The sequence below is a fragment of the Aythya fuligula genome, chromosome 1, assembly GCF_009819795.1.
Source record: "Aythya fuligula isolate bAytFul2 chromosome 1, bAytFul2.pri, whole genome shotgun sequence".
NCBI classification, from domain to species: Eukaryota; Metazoa; Chordata; class Aves; order Anseriformes; family Anatidae; genus Aythya; species Aythya fuligula.
This window is the reverse complement of record NC_045559.1, coordinates 123,762,721-123,782,882: the sequence shown is the minus strand read 5'-3', so window position 1 is coordinate 123,782,882 and position 20,162 is coordinate 123,762,721. Positions and strand designations below refer to the sequence as shown.

Sequence of the window (20,162 nt, the reverse complement as noted above, 5' to 3'; positions counted from 1 at the left end):
ATAATTCTGTAACTTCATTTTTTTCTCCTTCCATATCCTTCCTTTTCTTTTACCTTAAGATACTGTTGTCAGGCATTAATTCTTGAGGTGATGCTTTGACTTGTATGTATTAGCATATTGTTATAGGATAATTTAACCATGTCACTGTAGCATATGATGTTCCAGATACTGATTGTCTGACTTTTTTTTTTTTTTAGGTAGCTCTTTTGTGGTTTTGCTTTTGTTTTCAGCGTTCAGAATAGTAAGAAAGAATAAATAACTAAAGGAATTAATGAAGAGCTAATGGCTTACAGAAGAAGCATATGTAATAAATACACATCTCCTCAATGGGGAGAAAAAAGGCAAAAAAGATGACACTGACTCTGGGGGTGGGTGGTGCTTTTTTGGCAGAGGGAGAATTTGGAGCAGTTCTGAAGTACTTTTACGTGTATAAGAGGACTGGAGGGCTGTTGGACAACCGGATTTTGTTTCTTGCTGATTTACCTTCCCTACAAATTCTTAGTTGTCTTAATAGCTCTTTATCCCTCCTATCTCCACACCCCCCCCTTTTTTTTTTTTCCCTGAAGCGTTAGATGTCTTCAGTTCCAAAGCAGTAACTTTGTGTGTTTCCAGTCACTTTCCAGATTTGTCATCACCTCTGTTTTTTGGCCTGTCTGTATTGCTTATAAATCATTGTGGGAGCCCTGAAAGAAGTTCCCAGAGGTGTTGTGTGAGGCTCAGCTCTCGCCCCAGCCTGAGGGCTGCTTGAGGTGAGGGCAGAGGGAGGGGTGTGGGAGGGCGAGGGGAGGAGGACACTGGGGCTGAGCAGCACCCACCTGGCTGCTCCAAACTGGCTTTTGGTTCAGGAGGCCTGAAATGGGAGTGGCTGGCCGGTTCCTGGTTCCCTTGCTCAAGTCAAAAGGGAATGCAAAGCAGATCTGGTTTGTCAGCGAGCTTCGGGAGCTTCTTGCAACATGTCAGGTGCTGCTGGCCGGAGGAGCCACTTGCCGCACCAGAGCAAGGAGCTGCCTTTCCCCCAGGAGGGGTGCGTTTTGTTCGGAGGTGTCTCAGGACATCCCAGCTGTTCTGCTCTCGCTGGGCTGTGTTCAGCAGCAAGCACATGCCCGAGGGCTCATTTTATACTTTCTGCACCTCTAACAGCGTGGCTGAGGCCCTCGCTAACCATTCCCTAACCAAACCCTCTCGCTTTGAGTTGCCGTTTCCTAGCTTCTTGCTTGTGTGTATAGAACATAATCTCACAGGCCGCGGTGTCCTTGAACCTGCCCTCCCCTTTCCAAAGGGAAGAATGAGAGGCCTTTGAGCAGCTTAAGTGTCGGCCGACTCGCAGCTGACAGGAAACCGATCTGCTGCCTGGCCCCTCTTGGCGCAGGCTGGCTCGCTGCTGGTGGCATGTGGCAGGGTGACAACCGGGCTCCCCCGGCCCGCACCCCGCCACGCAGACCCCACGGGGGAGGTCGGGGTGAGCGCTGTGGGTCGGGCAGCACGCCGGATCCCATCCCCTTGTCGCCCCGGCCAGGTGGAGTTCAGCTTCGGCATGGTGGGAGATGGCTGCCTGTCCCAAAACGCTGCAGCCGCTGCCACAGCTGTCTGTCCTGTCAGAGCCGTGGCTCGTCTCGGGGTTAAAGGTTGACGAAAACCGCAGCTAACTTGAGATGATTGATGGTGGAAAAACTAATTAGCGAGCGAGGGCAATTAATTTGATCGCGTGTAGCTTGGTTTCTCTTCCAGGTTTTGAAGAACTTTGCTTGGGAACTGCTATGCTATCCATTTCTTTGTTTATAACTGAAGTCGGTATGTGTTTTCAAGAGGGAAAGTCGGGGTAACGCTTCATAGGCAAGGCTTGCATTTAATCCCAAAGAATCCCTGTGTGATCTCCAAAGGGGAGCAGCATTCTCCAAGCTTGGGGTGGAAGTGTCAGATTCCCGCGTGAATTTTTCAGGTGAGGTGCCTTGTGGTAGAGGCAGGAGCTCGTTGTCCGTGCTCCATCAAGGAGGGTGTTGGTTTTTTTTTGGAGTTAAGGAGGGAAAAGAGCTCCTAGCATTAAAAGGGTGTCCTGGTAGCGTTACTTCAATTGCTGATGACCAGACAATGTGTTTCCACTTTGGTCCACGCTGCCGAAGTGTAATATAATTATTTGTATTAGACACCAGCCACCTGTTAATATCGTTCTCGTAAAGGTCATTGTGTGGTGCCTTGCTGTCTGAATCTAATGGCCCTGGATCAGGTTTGTTGGGCCCTCCTTTGTGTGACACCGGACAAGTGTCTGTGGGGAAGGAAGGAATGTGAACCCGACACCCGGCCGGCCGGGGCAGCCGACCGGCTTCTCCCAGCTATTGTCGGGCCGCCGGGCCTGGGCTGGTGACAAAGCACGAACGTGTGGTGCCACAGATGGGGAGAATACGTTTCCCGAGAGAGGCAGGCCCGTGGATGTAAGCACAGACTTGGTGGTTGAGGAGGGGCACGACTCGGCCAGGCCTGACCCGGGCTGCCACCGCAGGGGAGGGCAGGGCTTTGCTGCCCGGCTAACGCCACGGAAGAAAGCGAGGTGGAGATAATGTAACTGCGCCTGGTGACAATGGGCGGGTGCTTGATCGGCTATTTTTAAGCTCGTGGCGTTGGCAGGTCGCTTTAATCCCGGTGTTGGATTCATTTCTTAATGGCTGCACGGTGACCTGAGAACGCCAAGCGGTGGCTAGTTGAGAAACACTGACCTTGTTAGCTGACAGCTCTGCACTCATTTTGGTCAACGTAAGGGCGACGCGTCTTTAGCGCGAGCTTTCGCCCTCCCTCCCTGACCTGGGCACCCCTTCTGGGAGAGGTGGCTGCAGGTAGGACTTTGGGGATGAGCTCCTTCCCTGCCTGCGCCCGGGGGAGGCAGCAGATGCGAGTGGCTGCCGCTGCGGCGGGGGCTCAGCTGACTGACTTGGCTTGCAAATTTGCAGCAAATGAAAGCCTCAGCTGCCAAAAGAACAAAACAAAGCACCTGGTTTCCCACATGGCGGAGGACATTCCAGCGCTCGCAACGAGGGCGCGCTGGCTTGAAGCCATCCATGTCCCAATGTCATTAGTAACCGCTACTAGCGGGAGGATTGAATTGCCGCCTGAGAAAGAGCAAGGGCTCTCAGAGTCGTCGCTGCCATTGAAAATATTCATATGGAGAACTCCATTACCGCCAATTTCAGGAGGAATGAGGATCTCATTTTTGATCGGTTGCATATTTATTGGTTCAAACCGTCACAGCTTCATTATGCGCGTGTGGATAGCTCATTGTGTTTGTTTGGAACAGGTCATTAGGGTCTTCGAGCCTTCTGGCTTTATAAAAATCTAATTGATTATTTCTGCCCTGAAAGAGTTAATGAAGGATCACTCGTGGCTTTTAATTTTCAGCTAATTAAAAAGAAGTGCATGAAAGGCTGTTTTTGCCTTGGCACTCGTAGCTAAAAGTGCCAAATATAGGGTTGGGATTTTTTTGGGTTTTGTTTTTGTGGGTTTGGCTTCCTTCTTTTTGAGTTAAAGGGTGAGGAGGAGGGGGAAAAGTTCCATGTAAATCATCTAGCCATTAACCTAATGCGGTGGATTTATAAATCCTATTACTATAAGCCCTTTTCATTTCCACTGAGGCCTGACGTGTGCTTGATCCTGCTAATGTAAAATTCATTCTGTCTAAGTGATTACTGAAGGAAGACACTTTTAGTCAATTTTAATCAGATTGCTTGAAACTTGCTTGAATGCTGTTGTTAAGTAAGACATGGACACAGTTTGGCCATGTCTTAATTAGCCTTAGACCAGGAATCAATCAGCGAACCTTTTGACACCTAATACTTTGTGTTGGGGGGGGGGGGGGGGGGGGGGAGGGGAATCCAGGCTGAGGGCTGAAAATACAGGGCTTGGAAGCAAGATTAGGATTGTAATTTGGCATTCTGGTTTTATGGTATGCTTGGCAATCCCTCACAGTGTGCAAGGCCTTTATGATGCAGCCCTCGTCGGTGTGTCAGTGTTGAGGCCGGTGGGGTGCTTCCTGTAGCCCATCATAAATTCCTGTCTCCCCAGCAGGAGCAGCAATTGGAGTATTTTTCTGAAGCTGCTTCTGCTCCAAGATAGGTCTGTTATTTTGGCGGAGGGGGGCAGGGGACAGCTGATCTTAAAACGTTGTACCCTCCTCCTCTCAGGCCTTTACTGGCAACGACTGAAGTGGATTCATGGGACAGCTACGCTTTTGGACAGAGCTGTCCCCATTTTTCTAGAGGGAGACATTTGCGTGGAAGCTGTCTGCCTCATAAGCCCCTCATCTATAGCTTGCTGTTGAGATCAGAAGTGTTTTCTGGGAAATGTCATCCTTTAAATGACCAATAAAAAAATCTGGCTGTTTTTAATCTTCCTCCTAGATCATTACCTTCCTAACGGGCTCGGCTCTGACAGGAGCCTCACACTGACTTTCGTTCCATGTTAGCTTACCCAGTTGTGAAGACTTCTTAACTGTTCTCACAGGTGGACTTTTGTTTTCTTAGGAGCAACTTCTGAATATTTTCTCTTAATGTATGCACCACTTCTTTTCATTACCAAGATGTTTGGAGAACTTGTATCCTTACACAATCCCATAGAAGTCTTGGTCATCTTGGTCATTGTTTTTCTGCTGTTGCTTAGGGTGAGCTCTATAACCTAGTGCAAAGCTTCGGGAGAAAATGATGCTTGAAGGGTATGGGAAATAGACACAGACACACAGACACAGAATTTCTAGGTTGGAAGAGACCTCAAGATCATCGAGTCCAACCTCTGACCTAACGCTAGCAGTCCCCACTAAACCATATCCCTAAGCTCTACTTCTAATAATAACATTTAACAGCACAGACAGCAGATGATCTCTCAACATAGGCAACATAATTTGCAGATCCCAACTGCAGGCGTGCTGGGGACACCTGCATGCAGTGCTGGGGGCATGGCACTGTGAGCAGAGACCCTGGCTAAGACAGGCCCCGATAAACAGCCTCACAGACTGGGGATTTGGTTCTGCTGATGCACGAAGCTACCTACCTGAAGATTTTGTTTTTAAACTTGGAAATTCAACCACCAGTGGCGTCAGCAAATTCTTCTCAAAAGTCAATCTAGAAGTCTGTATGCTACCGGGCTTTGTGGGTTGTCTTTATTACTTGACTTCCAGGCAATTTAAGTATCTTTTCTCCTCTATCTAACCTGTTAAATTACCTCTCTCTCTCTCTTAGGGTGAGTGTACCTCATTTATTCAAATATTACTTGATGATATGACTGCAAACACATGTGGAAGAGAGCGGGGAACATGTTTTTTTTGCTTGATTTGAATGCCTCTTTGTCTTCTGTTTTCTCTTTCGTACTGTTACTGTTGGTCTGCCAGGTGTGCCTTTTTGAATGAAAATGAGAAACTTATTTAGTGTAGAACTCTTCCAGTGTTGTTGGGGAGGCTTATTTGAAAAGCTTTGAAATTAGATGTTAATTACCTTTCTCCTCTACTGGATAATCTTCTATACTTTATCAGAGTAAGAATAATCTTCTATACTTTAATCAAATAAATATTCAAATAGTTTGAATTTGCTGTATTTCAGCTTTGTGACGGTTTTCTTATGTGATAGATTGTAGCAGAGCAACTGTTCATGAAAAGGGAAAAGTGAAACAGAAAAATTGTAGTAGTTCAGGTGGATGGGACGTGTGAGCCATTGCAGACGTACAGTTAACGGTAGCTGATCTGAATAACGGAGTGGGAATAGGCTAGTAGATGATCTGTCAAGGTTCACTTCAGCCTTTTTTTCTTTCCTTTTTTCTCTTTAAGATTGTAGCTGCCAGTGTATATGATCATAAGCTTGAGAAAGGTGTAATAAATTCTGTTCTATGTAACATTTTGGGATGTTTTTATTGACCTCTGTCAGATTGCGGTTGGTTCATGACTTTGAATCTGCAATTATCATCTTCCCATAAATGCTGGTGTGTACATATGGTCGAAATAAATGTCTAGGTTAATAAACACAACGGACCTAAGGATACACTACCTATAGCATGACCTATAAAAGGGAACAAATGTCTCTTACTGGTTGTATTTCGTGTATTTATGTATATCTCCTGGGAAAAATCTCTTATTCTGCAGCTATTTGGGTCACGCTAAAATTAGCGTTACCTATGCCTGAAAGCAGCGATATCTCTTCATTGGCATGGAGGCTGGTCAGCAGGTTTTTTTTTCCAAGCAGATTTAATATCATCTTGAATAAGTTAAAATACATATTTATATATGTTTTTAGTACTTGATGTTCTTCCGCTCTCTAAAGGAAATGTACGTAGATTTATTTTATGGTCATTGTGTTATTTTAATGGTAAGACTGTTCTGTTTTTTAAGTTCAAACCAGGTCTTAGAGTGCAAGAAAATTCCTAGAGGTTTCCATTCCTATACTGGATCCTGATCATTCCTTATGTTTCTTTTTTTTAATGTGTTTTAGCCACCTCCAATAATCTAAAGGCATTAAAAAGCAGTTTGGATTTTAGTCGTTTTGTATCAATAACAGCAGTGGACGAAATCAAGCCACTGTTGACCAGTGCTTGTGCTTAGATTATTATGTTGGCACTAAAACTTCTCTCAAGGCCCTGCAGGTCTCATTTCAGACATAATTCTAATGAGGATATTGAATGACTGCTGTGACAATAATGTAAATTAGTGCTGGTGCCTTCTATTGAAACTGAAAAGTAGGAGCAAGAGTGAGCTTTGAAAGGAGGCTTCTTTGGCATATGAGTGAAAGCTGAGATTTTTATTAATGATTCAAACTCCAGTAACGAGAAGTAGGAAAGCTCGTTAGGTATGTTTTTAGATTAAACAAAACCTTTAGGTTGTGATGTTCTTTCTTTAACTGAATTTGTGGGATGAAGAATTTAAATGAAAATTTCCAAAGTCAAAGATTGATTGAGTTAAAGTATGTAGCACAAAATCAATCCTGTCAAATTGTAGGGAAATAAGAGAGAGATTTATAAACATTGTTAATGTTTTAGAAAGCTAGTTTTGTGCAAATGTGTTTTGAATTCTTTGCAAATGAGATAACAGTAGGTCTAAATGACAAATTAAGGATTTAAAAAAATAATCAGCATGCCTCTCTCACAGTAATGGATTTATGGAGGTAGTATGCTTTAGTTGCGTTTGTAATTAATTTTTTTCTATCATTAGAGCAGAAATGTATTCCTGTTGAGCAATATTATTTTGGGTGGATTGAACGAGTGGTAACACCCCGCTACTTTAATCTGATAGGTGGCTGAAAGTCAGTTTTTGGTTTGGGTTCCTAGCGGGTCACGTTGCAAGGTTAACTACATTTGTTTGTTTTCCTAGTCTTAATATCTCCATTCTCTGTACTACTAACAAACAAATCCACATCCTGTGGCATCGGATAATGACATCTTAACCACTTGGTTTCATCAGCAATAAAGCCGTACTGCTATTAGTGTGGAATCCCTAAATACCGAAATGGGCTGTACATGCAGTGCTTAACAACAGACCAACACATAAAAGTCGCTTCTGACGCTGTCATCTCTTTCCATGAGTCTAAAGTCCTCAAAAATTAATTCAAATGCTTTGATAAGCCTCTAACTTAGTTCTGTTTTTAAAAACAGTGCACGTGTCCTCTGTTGTGAGACAGGCTGTTGAATAGACAAATGGTATTAAAAATGCTGTGGACTGCTATTTCAGGTTTACTGTTCAACCAGCTGACCATTAACTGAGGCAGTCTTGAAGACTGAAAAGAAGATGGTCCCTTTGAGGAATCGGCCTGAAGCTCAGCTTTTCTGTTAGCGTACTCAGAAAATGGTGTCACCGAGCATGTTCCTGTTTCTACGAGAGCCCTGTGACATCAAATGTTGTTCATACATAGCTCCTTTAAGTGCTTGTAAGATGCTTGCTATTGTGGATGTGGGGATAGGCAGTAGTTTCCATTGGCATGGGCTCTTTTTTTTTTTTTTTTTCCCCCCCCCCCCCATATGTCCTTATAGGAAAAATCTGGGAGATGAAGTTGCCCCAACCAACACAGCCCATAGTTCCTCTTGCTGACTTACAGTAGCAAGCCCCGTTTAACAGGCAAGTTAGGATTGTTAATTAGTAATTTTATTTTGTAGTAAATTTAAAAGTAGAAGAACAAACTTTTTAAATTACTTTGATTTTTTTTCTTCCACATTAAGATCTTGGTGTGTGGCAGAAATTAGCCATGTACCTTAAAACCACCTGGTAGCCCACTATTTCTGACATTTTATGTCAGAAACATGGCTTTTTCGGGGGCAAGGGGGTCTTTTATGTCCTCAAGAACCCCATATTTTTTTTTTCGGGGGGGGGGGGGGGGCGTGGGGAGCAGACAGAATTCAGGAAGCTCATTTTAAAGAAATGAGTATGGCTGGCTGGCAGAGGCGCTCAGAAGCTCTTTCTGTCTGTGTCCAGGTCAGCTTCATCAAGTGCTGTACAGAGGTCACACTGAACAAATAGAAATCTGATTGAGACTTCGTGTTATTAACCATGCATGTTCCTAGTTGTCTTTTCACATCCTTGGAGCAATCACTAGGTCCTGCCTGAAGCAGAAAAGGTTAAGTGTCCCACCGAGGGTGGAAAATGGATTTATTTCTCTGATACCACCTAAGAAGGCAGTTCAGAGCTGCCACAGGGGCTAGTCTGAAGAGACTGGAGGAGCCCCAGCAGTGCAGTGCCTGGTCCTTGGATGCACCGGAGGTGCTACCTGCCCTACTCCTGGTTTTTCACTACTTTAATCAGTCCAAAAGTGACTGTGAGTTTCTGAGAATTCAGCAGTGTCCTGACCTTATTTATTCCTGACTGGGTACTTTGGTAAAATTTCTATTTGTTACCAGTGCTTATTTCATGCATGCTGAATTTCTTTAATTGTTGTAACCAGCAAGGATGGCACCATGTCAGAAGACCAAGGTTTCTCTGCTTGAAGCAACAGTTTTTCCCGGTCTCTAGTACTTTGTGTGTATGCTTCTACATGACAAAAGACTTGTTCAGTTACTTCTTTAATGCAGCAAGATTCATCTTGGAGTAGACTTATTTTTTTTTGCCTGTTTGGGCAATCCTAAAGCTTGTTTTTGCCATATACTTTGCTTATTAAGAACAATTGTGGTCGCTGTAGCAGTCTGTGTACCCCAGATTGTTCTCCTACCTTTCACATTTGAGTAGCTCAGGGAAACCTGAACATCCCAGTGGAGTTAGGGCGCTGGATGTACAGGAATTTCTCCTTCCTTAATCAGAGAGGATTATAATGTAGCAGATCTGGAGTGAGTATTTTGGAAGCTTTGTTGGACTTGATGAGATTCCTGTAGACCAGAAGCCATCTCCAGGCCACTGAGGCTCCACTGAGCGGCAGCGCAGCCACCTGGCTCACCTCCTGGTTCTGCGCTGCCCGCAGACTTGCTGAGGGCACGCCCTGCCCCATCGCCCGCTCACCACCACGGGCAGCTCACAGCCCCGGGCTGGCATCCAGCCCCACACGGCCACCTGCAGCTGGCCTCCAGATGGACGTGCTGCTGTGGGCCCCAGCCTTTCGAGCACAGCAGCTCAGCCAGCTGCCAGTGAGCACTGGGCTGTGGTGAGGCTGAGCAGCCTGTGCTTCCCTGGATAATCCTTCAAGGACTGGCTGAGGTTGGAGGGGACCTCTGGAGGTCGTCGTCTTGCCCACCTTGAGGCTAGCAGTGACACTTCCTTTCTTCAGTCCTCAGGAGCCTATTCCTTCCTATTCAGTTCATGCCCCAGCCTTTTTTTCCCATCTTGATAGTTGGTGATGTGCTTCTGTCCCCATCAGTCCTAGTTCAAAGCTCTCCTTACCAGGTCGGGCAGCCTGTTGGCAAAGATCATTTTGCCCCGTGTAGTCAGATAAATCCCACACTGTCTGAGCAACCCTTGATCCCTCAGCGAGGGTTGTGCGATCGGAAAATCCCAAACTCTGCTGGCAGCACCAGCGGTGAAGGATGAACCGTGAAGGATGAATGAGCATTGTTTAATTTTCTATAAACAACCGTCATATGTTGTCTAAATATATCTAATTTAATGAAGCAAAATTTATGCTGTATGAAAATCTTGCCTGACATTTAAGAAATTAGGTAAGAGAACTTTCTTTGGAGGCTAATTAGAGGCTAAAAACCATCTCTAAATCGAAATAGATGTTGTTTTGATAGACGACCACTTAGTCCTGATGAAAGAACAGCTTGGTTTTAAAGCTGTTGAAACAACTTTCAAGGATTTTATGATGTACATGACATTCATACGCAGTGTTCATTACCAGCACCAGCGTGTCCTCTCACTGCAATAAAATTTCAGGATTGTTTTCAGTGAAATATACCTGTGTTTATACAGAGGTTGCTCTATTCAGTTTACTTATTGCAAAAGTGCCTGTGATTCTTAAAGTAAAATTTTTTTTGTGTGTGTTTTTCTTTTTTTTTTTTTTTTAGTATTTTTTAGTAGAAGCCCTTTTTCTTTTAAGAGTACTCATCAGGTGGGAATTGGTTTGTTGTGGTTCTTACTGGAAGTACACAAACCAGTACAACTGTAGCAAAGTTGATGTTTAGTAGATTGATGTCCTGCCAGTCCACGCTCCCTTGTATCCTTAAGGGATCCTTCTTAAAACTGACCTTTCTTTTCATAATGAAATGTTCTTTAAGGAGTTGAAAGTGAGGGCAGAGGGCCTTCTAGAGTTGTAACTCCCATTGGACTCTCAAGGAATTTGTCATCATTTTGGATATGGCACTGAATTTATCCACTACTCAAAAATTAAAATATTCCTGTCGTCTGAGTTTCTTCACTAAATCTTGCAGACTAATAATAATTTGAGGTTGTTGAGTATTAGCCTTATTTCTCTTTGAAAAAGTATTTTCTTCCAATACTGAAGACAGGAATCTACTCCTTGATCCTTTCTGTAGGAAAAGGATAGATGTATGCCTATGAGAGTAGCTTATCTGGGAAACGGGTATGCACTTAAAGAGCTTACATTCCTGTCAGCTCAAGGTTGAGGGAAACATGCCTATATATTTGCAGGGCGGTCTGTAAAATTACCATAAATCTGTTGTGGAGGGTTGTCTTTCATATTCAGAAATAGAATTTGCTGTTACTTACAGGAAAGTCTCTGCTCAGGTGTAAACCTGACTGGATTCTAACTTGTCTGACCAAACAGACTACACTGCTTTTGTGAGGAATTCATTTTAATTGTTTACTCTTCTTGTCATTTGTTGTTTGCATGTTTTTCTGGAGAAAGGCCGATTCTCAGTTACTGAATTATGTTAAACCAGTTAAGTTTAGGTAATGAAGTAAAATGAACAAATGTTTAAACAGAAAGACTTCATTTCGCTAAAACACGTGCTGCTTTTTTTACTCCTGAGGAGGTTATACTTGTGTGTATTCATTTAAATATTGAATAGCTTAACACATGTTTTGGTTTTATTAGGAAATGGTAAATGAGGCTTGTCATATTCTTGTTTACTAGAAGTGCTTTTACTTGTGGTTTTGATAAACTTAGCTTTTGAGGTAGGTGCAATGTACTTGAAATGCACAAAAGGTTTCCTTGCATCTTCTAGCTAAGTACAAAATGTTCATCAAGCATAGATGTATTTAATGGATTTAAATAAAAAATTATTCAGAAGAGTTAATGAGCTAAAATTGGTTTGAGTACCATGTTCTTCAAGGGGCCCTAGGTGTTACAAATCTTGTTTTTATTTTCGTAGACTGAAATGGGGGGGGGGGGAAGAACTTCGCTGCCTCTTTATTCATGTTAGGTGGTCAGTTTTGAATGAGTTGGACAGAAAGAAAATAATGAGTGGGTGGGCTGTGAGACCCCGTGCTTCTCAGTTAACTGCCCGTGCTTCTGTTGCGTGGTTTCTCTGGCCACAGTCGTGGTGGACCTGAGAGTTACAAAATGCCCGTGCTGTACAGGTGCCTTTTGCAGCTTGTTAGCCACTCACATTCTTATTACTTTGAGAACCCAGAACTGGGCTAAGAGCTGGGCCAGTTGGCTTCTATCCAGTCAAGTATTCAGCTTTGTCATTGAGCGCTCAGTTTTTCCATTTCCAAGTTTTTAATTGAATTTCTAACAAAGAATCTTTTGGGTGTGGACTTCTTGTTTAGTGTTTTTTCTTTGTTGTTTTTTTTTTTTTTTTTCTTTTTTCTTAGCTGTAGGAGTATGTGTCATTGTTTTTCTTCTATCCTAGCACCAAACCAGTTCTTTAAAAATTGGCCAAATTTCACTTTGGTATAGTAGAATTTGTAATACATTGTGCAGAATGCCCAATAAGGGTGTAACTTCATAAAAATTAATTCTGTTTTTCTTGTTTTCTTCATTAAAGCTTACCACAAATACCTGAAGTGGAGGTATTGTAGAATTTTAAAGGTACATAATTGTTTCTGGCATCAAGGGAACATTGTCTTTGAGTTGTAATTTGATTCATATCATCCTCTTCAGTGTTTTACTGTCATCTTTGCGTTCCTTGTCAAAATGTGACAAATATACACATGATTTTTGTTGTGTTCGGAGTGTTTCTAATGCTGCCTCTTTGTGCATGTTCTGTTGTTTGTGAGGCAGAAGATCCTACCTTTTGCTGTCATGTAAACGTGTCACTGATCTTTGTGTACATTGCTTCATGCCTTGGAGTCATTCTCCCTTTGGTTTTGGTGCCCCCATCCAGTCTTGGGTTTGTATATATTATCCAGCAAGGTCATGGTGTTGCCTGTCAACTTTGCTGGTGGAGTATGGACAGGTAGTTTCAGTGTTGCTGAAAAAAAAAACATGGGAGGAAAAATTTTGGATGCATGGGGTGGTGTATTTCTGATGCTTTTGAGCTTATCTAAGACAACGTTTTGGGGAAATAAAACCTTGAATGCATTGTCTAAGTAAAGCAAATGCTCAATTGAAGTTCTTTGAAAGAAATGTATTTACCAGCTATTTGGATTGGGTCACTCCAACCCCACCAAATCGAGTCTGTTGTCTAATGAAAGCATGGCACTGGGATGCTTCATTCTCTATGGCAAGCAAGGTTTCCATCTTTGTTTCACTTTTTCTTATGACATAGGTACCTTTTTGTCCTGTGATAGCAACCTTTTTTTGAAAATCCTCCTTAAAAAAAGTCGTCTGGCAGTATTCTGCAGCAATAGCGTAGAGGCTACTTATCATAGCATAGTAACAAAGCTAATGAATGGGTTGTAAAAATACAGGGGTGCAGAAACGCTTATGTAGCCAAGTTAGGGGCAATGCGTACTGGAGCACAGTCTGTTCATTCCTCCGTATCGTGGGAAGGGCTGGCTAATATCAATGGTTAAAGCTGGTACCAGAAGTATTGCTGTGTAATTACGCAAATAAACACCTGGGCTGGAAACAAAATCTCAGGTCTACACGAGGTGACTACAGAATAGTCTTCAAAAATGCATTTTTTGTCAACGCCATACGAACGTTAGTTTTTCTCCTTGTGCAAAGCAAGAGCATAAATGATATTTCTTGCTATGCATCTGTGGTACAGCATTTTTGTAATCATTCTGGTCAGTCTTTTCAGCCTGATCATGTCTTCATGAAGAAACCTTTCTGTTTCCTTATGCCTGTGGCCCTGGGAGTCTACAGAGAATTTGTACGTCTCCAGGAGAAATCTCTGCATTGCACTGCATGTTAGTTTTGTGCCCTGTTCTGTTGTAGCTCAGCTAGAAATCTTGTTCTCACGTAAGCATCCTCTTGTCGGGAGATGCTCTTTAGTGGCTTTTAAGTAAGGTGTGTTGAAAACTACTTGATGCAATGGAAAAGCCGTTCCTTGTATATTTGTGGTTTTTTAATCATTCCCTTTCTTAAATCATGTTCTTATTTAATTAAGTAATCAGCGAGTTGGAGTCAAATTAGGACAGGATTTTGCATTTTGGTTTATTGTCTGCAACTGCAGTCTTTCCGTTTCTGTCAACTCACTTTTCACGGGCGAGGGCACGGGCGTGTTGCTGGCCTCGCTTTTACAAGGAGAAAGTTAAAATGGAATTTCACAGATGTTGGCTGTGCGGGGAAGTTCACAGGTTTTCAGAAGTATATGTTTGCTGGGGGGAAGGGGCATGGCTGTACAGATGGGTTGCCAGGCAATTAATTCTTCCTACTTGGATTGCCTGCAATAGGAGACAATCCAGCTCTCATGAGCGGCGCAATATTATTTGCAAAAGGAAACTAACGAGTAACAATTTTCCTATTCTCTTCCTTCTTTCTTCTGTCTTCCCAGCCTCACCATAAACCTCCCTCTCTCCCTTTGCCGCGCGCTTCTGAGAAACTGCTCGTGATTGATATGATAGCAGTGCTGTCATTCTTCTTAACAAAAAAAAAAAAAAGTCATTTTTATTCTAGGTATTTTAATAGAGTCCCATTAAGGATGTATTGCTGACTGAAATATTGGCGTGAAGGGCTCTCACTGAGCTGAGCCCAGGAATTAAGAAGTCAGGAAATCGGCTGCTGCATTGCAAAAGAACCTTGTGTGACACAGTATCTCCTGATTGGGGGGATCATTACTGCTATTATGACTCGACTTGCGTAGGAATTTTAAATTTCATCTGAATGTCAGTAATAACCCTCTTAGCAAATTATCCTGAATAAAATCACGAAGGCATTTTATATAATAGGTGTTGAATTACTGGATAGATTTGCTAATTAAATACTCTTTGTTCTGCTGCAGTTGACATTACAGGGTAAGATCTCGAACAATTATTCTCAACAGCTGTACTTTGTTAAGGGAAAAATTAACCACAAAGTTTATTTTTTTTATACTTGAAGTTGGCAGATTTTTTAAATGTGCTTGAAAAAAATTCCATCATCCAGTTGGTAATGAGAAGATAAATATGCAGGTGTTGCTGTGAAATCAGATAACTACCGACTGCCTTATTAATGAATTTTAGCAAGCCTTTATAACCTTCTGTTTTGTAGCTGTTGGCACTTACAAGTGATCTTCTGTCAGACCGGGTAGCACTAACATATGCCAGTCACTCGATGAAGCTAACTTGTCTGTGACCCTCTTGTAATTACCCACATCCTCCGCTGTCCTCGGAGACAATTGAGAAATGGTCTTTGCGCAGCCAAACCTTTTTTAGTGGGGGATAATTCTATTTTAAAAAATGCTATCTTTCTAACTATTTATAGATAGCTTTTTTTTTTTTTTTTTTTTTTAAAGGACGAAGGAGAAAATGCCAGAAATTATTGAGGGTAACAAATGTTAGGCCTTCTTTTCTCTGACACAAACTCTTTTCTTGTCTGTCCAGTGCGTTTAATTGTGCTTCAGTGACTCCCGTTTCCCCTTTGGAGTACTAAGGGAAAGATAAAACCTTCCTCCGTAGGAGTTATCTAATAAGTGAGAGAAGAGGGATGTGGGGGGGTGAATAAGCTAGAATTTTAATGACTGCATGTGAAATTTGGTGTCATGTAGCAGTGACACATGTCTCCAGAAAAATTTCCAAACCCCGTGTAAAGGTGGTGGGCAGTGCCATCCGAATCACTTGTTAGAAATGGGTGAGCGGAATACCCTTTTAAAGCTTTTGGTTAAAATGGAATCAGATGGACCCGAGCACATATGGCACGGACAGAATCTGCCGCTCAGACCCACCATTTTCCTGTTCTTCAGTTCTCTGCTCTGTGTCTAGGTGGAAGGTTGAGGCCAGCACAGCGTTCTGCAAGTTGGGACTTGTAAGCAGAGTTTAGGCATCACGTTGTCCACGTACTGAGTTTGCAGCATCAGTGGATGGTCTTTAAAGCGACTGGATGTTTTGGGCTTGGCTTGGAGAAGATAAATTTATAGGTATCCGTATGTGCTTGGGGAATAACCCTGGTAAGGGCGTTCGTTGTGAGTCAGCTGTGCCAGGCTGATACTGTGGTTTGGAGCCTAACCTTTCCTTAGGCTCCTTGAAGCGTATGGTATGTGAGGTTTGCTTAGGTCCACGCCTTTGTACTTCGGGAGAGTGACTCCATCCTTACGTGCAGAAATTTCTTCTTTGAAGAAAATGGCCAGAAAATATGTATGAACGCAAGCTATGTTGAAAGAAAACATTTACGTTTATAAAGCCAGGGACAACAAAAATAAGAATGCCAGGGTGAATTGCTTTCAGCATGTAATTCTGTGGTGCATAATTCTAAAATAAACTGGAAGAAGCACAGTGGAGCATCATACTCTCTAGGTTTGATCTCTGTGATTGTTTAAAGCTTCAGCAATATTAAAGATGCTTGATATTAATATTGAAGGAATGGCAGTGTTGTCAACCTGCTTGTGCCCTGTTAAGCGGAGATGGGTGCATTGCCTTTCTCTGAGTCATTTTCTGGCAGCAGTGGAATAGAGATGGACAAGACTCTTGGACTCGTTTTAGGCTCGCCGACTTCATGGAGCTTGTGGGATTACACAGAAACAGCTCTATCCTGTTGCTTCTTTATCCTTTTTCTTTCCTCATCCCTGCTAATTCCTACTGTTTAGCTCCCTGTCACAGACTTCCTGACGACTAGTTGCAATTGTCTTTTTGGCAAATATGGCCAAGGAGTATTGCAATTTAAAGTATGAAAAAACAAACAAACAAACAACAACCTAAAATTTAACTGGGTTGTTAAATTTAATATAATCTGTTAAAATGGTGCATTGCCTGACTATCTTTAAAGCTGGAGTACCAAACTGTGCAGAATGACCTAACAGCCTCTGATTTGTCTTTGCTATAACACGTGCTTCAGAGTCATCCTCTTTAAGAAGTTGAACGTATGCCAGTAGCAGGACTAGCTGAAAAACCACTGAGGTTTACGCTGAGAGGGGAGGGTAAGGACTGAAACCAGGGAGCAGGGACTAAACAAGTGGAGCCTGGAACCACGTGCCAGAGCACCTGGATGCTGGCAGGACAGGAAAGGGGGAAAAGAGTGGGAATGTGGCCATGTGCCTGAAGGAATGGAGCAGGTGTTGGAGGAGGGGTGAGAAAAGAAGGGTTTCGTGGAAAGGAAGAATGAGATCAGACCTAGAGTGGAATGTAAGAATTGAGAGAAAGTACAGGAAACTGGGAAAGGGTGGGAAGATAAATTAGGGAAGCATGGGAATTAAGGTAAGGAGGGACTGGGAATGGGATTCTGTGGAGGTGAGCCTAGAGTATACGAGGCAGGGAGTTGAGTCTTGGAAGTGGAGAAGTGAAGAATGCAGTTGGAGGTGATGTAGTTAAAGAGTGCAGTGAAAGCACAACTTTCACATCCAGCCCACAGAGCTGCTTTTGCCCTAATTGGTTAGCCAGGAGGGTTTAACCACACTGATGCAACAGCAGCACAGAGTAAACAAATCTGGACCGTGTTTGAACAAGCCATCCTGGATACATGTAAAAGGTCACCTGGAACAGGACCAAGCGCAAAACGGACCAGGCACTTAAATGCTTGCCCAACCTTTCACGCGGCTCTGCAAACTTCACCAGTCCTTGGTGCTGCAGCTACGCTTTCCTCTTCGTGTTAATTTTCCTTGGTCGTTACTGCGCTGCGGTGGTGTCTTGGCTTCAGATGATAGATAAACTCTTCTGCCCCTCTCTAGTATGCTGACCTGTGTTGGAGATGGAGACAGTACCCTACTTGTGTGAGGTCTTTATAGCTATTGATGAAGTTCAAAGAATTTCTATTCAGAGGATTCAGGGACCTTGGAATGCGCTTGTGGCTGAGGAACAAACCTGGTTACACACAGGTGTGCCCACTGATTCAACATCAGTGCCCTATCTCTGCCCCAACTCCGCGTCCCATTTCTGGTTTCCTCAAGGACTTTGCTTCTTAATGATTCGTTCTGAAATCACTGGAAGAGTGATCAACCTTTTGAGTAGATTCTTGATAAGCAAGCACCATCCAGGCTGTACTGAATAAGACAGGACTTTGTTGGTGTTTTTTTTTTTGTTGTTTGTTTGTTTGTTTGTTTTTTGGATAAAAGTCTCAATGACATCAAGAGATAAGGCAGAAGATCACTGACCTAAATTACTGAAAGAACCTTCGTTCTGGCATTTCCTGGTGAGATTTTATTTGAGCATTTGATTCAGTGTTCTTTTTATTTTTTTCCTAGTGTAGAATGTGTGTGCGCACATGCAATTTTGAGATTTGTTTTAATCTTGTTTTAGGGGAGTTAATAATAGCATTAATACGAGGTCAGATGAGAATTTAGTCATGTAATAGGAGTATCAAGGCGACTGTGTGTTGCCAGGAGAGAGGTGGTTTGCTTTGTTTTGAAAGGTGAGAGCATTTGGAATTAGCAACCTAATGGATGTGTTTGCATGCGTTAGCTTGTAATTATATCATACGCTAATCTTTGATTATTTTTTTCATTTCAGATTTTGATGCATACCAAGGAGATGGTGCAAAAGGTAATGCTGAGCATTTTCATTAAACAACTACCCTTAAAGAGCACACCTGGTGAAATTTTTTATTCTAGGAGAACTGTAACCCAAATAGACCTGAAATCACATCTTAGGATGCCTGGTTTACAAATGTAATCCTTCCTAATGGATTATAGCTTTTTTCTTTTCCTAGCACAGATATGATCTAGTCCCTGCTTGAAGCCTATGTGCAACTGTTTCAAGCAAATTAGCAACAGTGCTAATTAGAGTTTACTCACAGACCTGTTACATTATGTGTTCTAGTGTTTTATTACGGTTTATTTTCTGGCATCCTTTAAGCTCTGTCACAGGGTCTTTTTCTGACTGTATGGAGTTTCATATGGACACAGCCATGCTGTAGTTTTTACAGCGGCATTGATTCTCCACCAGTGAAGACATCAGGTTCTCATTTTTCAAGCTTGTGGCCATATTTTGGTGACATTTATTGGTGGTGACAAACTTTCTTTTCACCTTCCTCCTTGCTGTGCCTTTCATACACACCTCAAGCTTACTCATGTGATTCAGTTTGTCCAGAGTTTCCTCCCTTATCGCGAAATATTATGGCAGGCACTCTTGGTTATGGATAAAAACTCTGGTGGTTGAACACAGTCTTTTCCAGATTAGGGCATCTGAATTGTTAACAAGGATCAGAGTGAGACATAATACGAAGGGCAGAGTTTCAGTCAGAGAGAAGAAATCAAGTAGGTGGTGGTGTTCATCTCCATCCAGCAATAACCATTCAGTAGCTCAGCCTGAGGATAAAAATGTATGGGTCATAGTAGCTAGATTCTTATCCAAAAGGAGAAGCTTGCTCTCTAAAGATCTGCTGGCCAGGGGAGGACAAACGCCAGTAACTGGACTATAGCAGAAGAAAAAAGATGAGAGTAGGAAGACAGAAATGTTAAGCCACATGCAAAATTTGGAAGAAAAAAAAAAAATTGAAAGAACAGCCTAATCTGGACAGTATTGTCTGTGGTGTTGTCAATTTCTGTACCCATTAGCCAGTACTTAGAGTAGATTTATAAAGCATCTAAGCGCTCTTTGGTGTTTTTTGTTTGTTTGTTTTGGTTTTGTTTTTTACTCCAAAGTGACTTTTCTGCAGTAGTATTGTGATGAGCACAAATGAGGTGGGATACAACCTGACTGTGGTATTATCCTTCAGGCACCTTGGCTAAGTAAATGCCTCATCTGAATAGCATGAACTTGTCCGCTCGTCTTTCTGAATCTAAGTGAACTTTGTTTGTCCTGGCAGGCCAAACTTATTGGTGATTAGAGTTCCCATTGTTTCTCAAGACTAGAAGTGTTCACTGACTTATTTTTCTAACATTTGTATAGTAAAATTTTAACTACTTATTATGTATGCAATTGAATGGTGATTTGTTTTTAGCATAGCAGGGATTTGTTTCATTTTTCTCTTTGAATTCAAATATGTCTTAATGAGATTTACAGACTTCTCAGTAAAAAATTACATTTTTTTGCTTTTTATAATTTAAGTGATGATATATGGACAGTGATCTCTTGGAGTCTTGAAAATGAGGTGGGACTTTCAAATGATGGAGGGGTTTTGTTTTTCAAAGTGATTTGTTTCATTTAGATGAACCTCGAAGTGATTTATGGAGACACGGATTCCATTATGATAAATACCAATAGTACCAATCTGGATGAGGTCTTCAAGCTGGGGAACAAGGTAAGGAATTTTATTCTTTTTAAAGCTTTCCTGCATGCCTGTGTTTTCACGCTGTGAATAGAGCCAAAGGTATTGAGAGAGACCCCCACAGCAGAAGAAGAATTTAGGACAGGAGGAGGAGGGAGA

General features: G+C 42.4%; 1 protein-coding gene across 2 annotated transcripts in view; it reads left to right on the top strand.

Annotated features, from left to right (window-relative positions):
• POLA1 (DNA polymerase alpha 1, catalytic subunit) overlaps nucleotides 1-20,162 on the top strand; it is a 199,593-nt gene that overhangs the window by 50,721 nt on the left and 128,710 nt on the right. For both annotated transcript variants that reach the window (XM_032191650.1, XM_032191640.1), the window contains exons 27-28: nucleotides 18,305-18,337; nucleotides 19,944-20,036. In XM_032191650.1, the coding sequence (XP_032047541.1) occupies nucleotides 18,305-18,337; nucleotides 19,944-20,036 (126 nt within the window). The remainder of the gene's footprint in view (nucleotides 1-18,304; nucleotides 18,338-19,943; nucleotides 20,037-20,162) is intronic.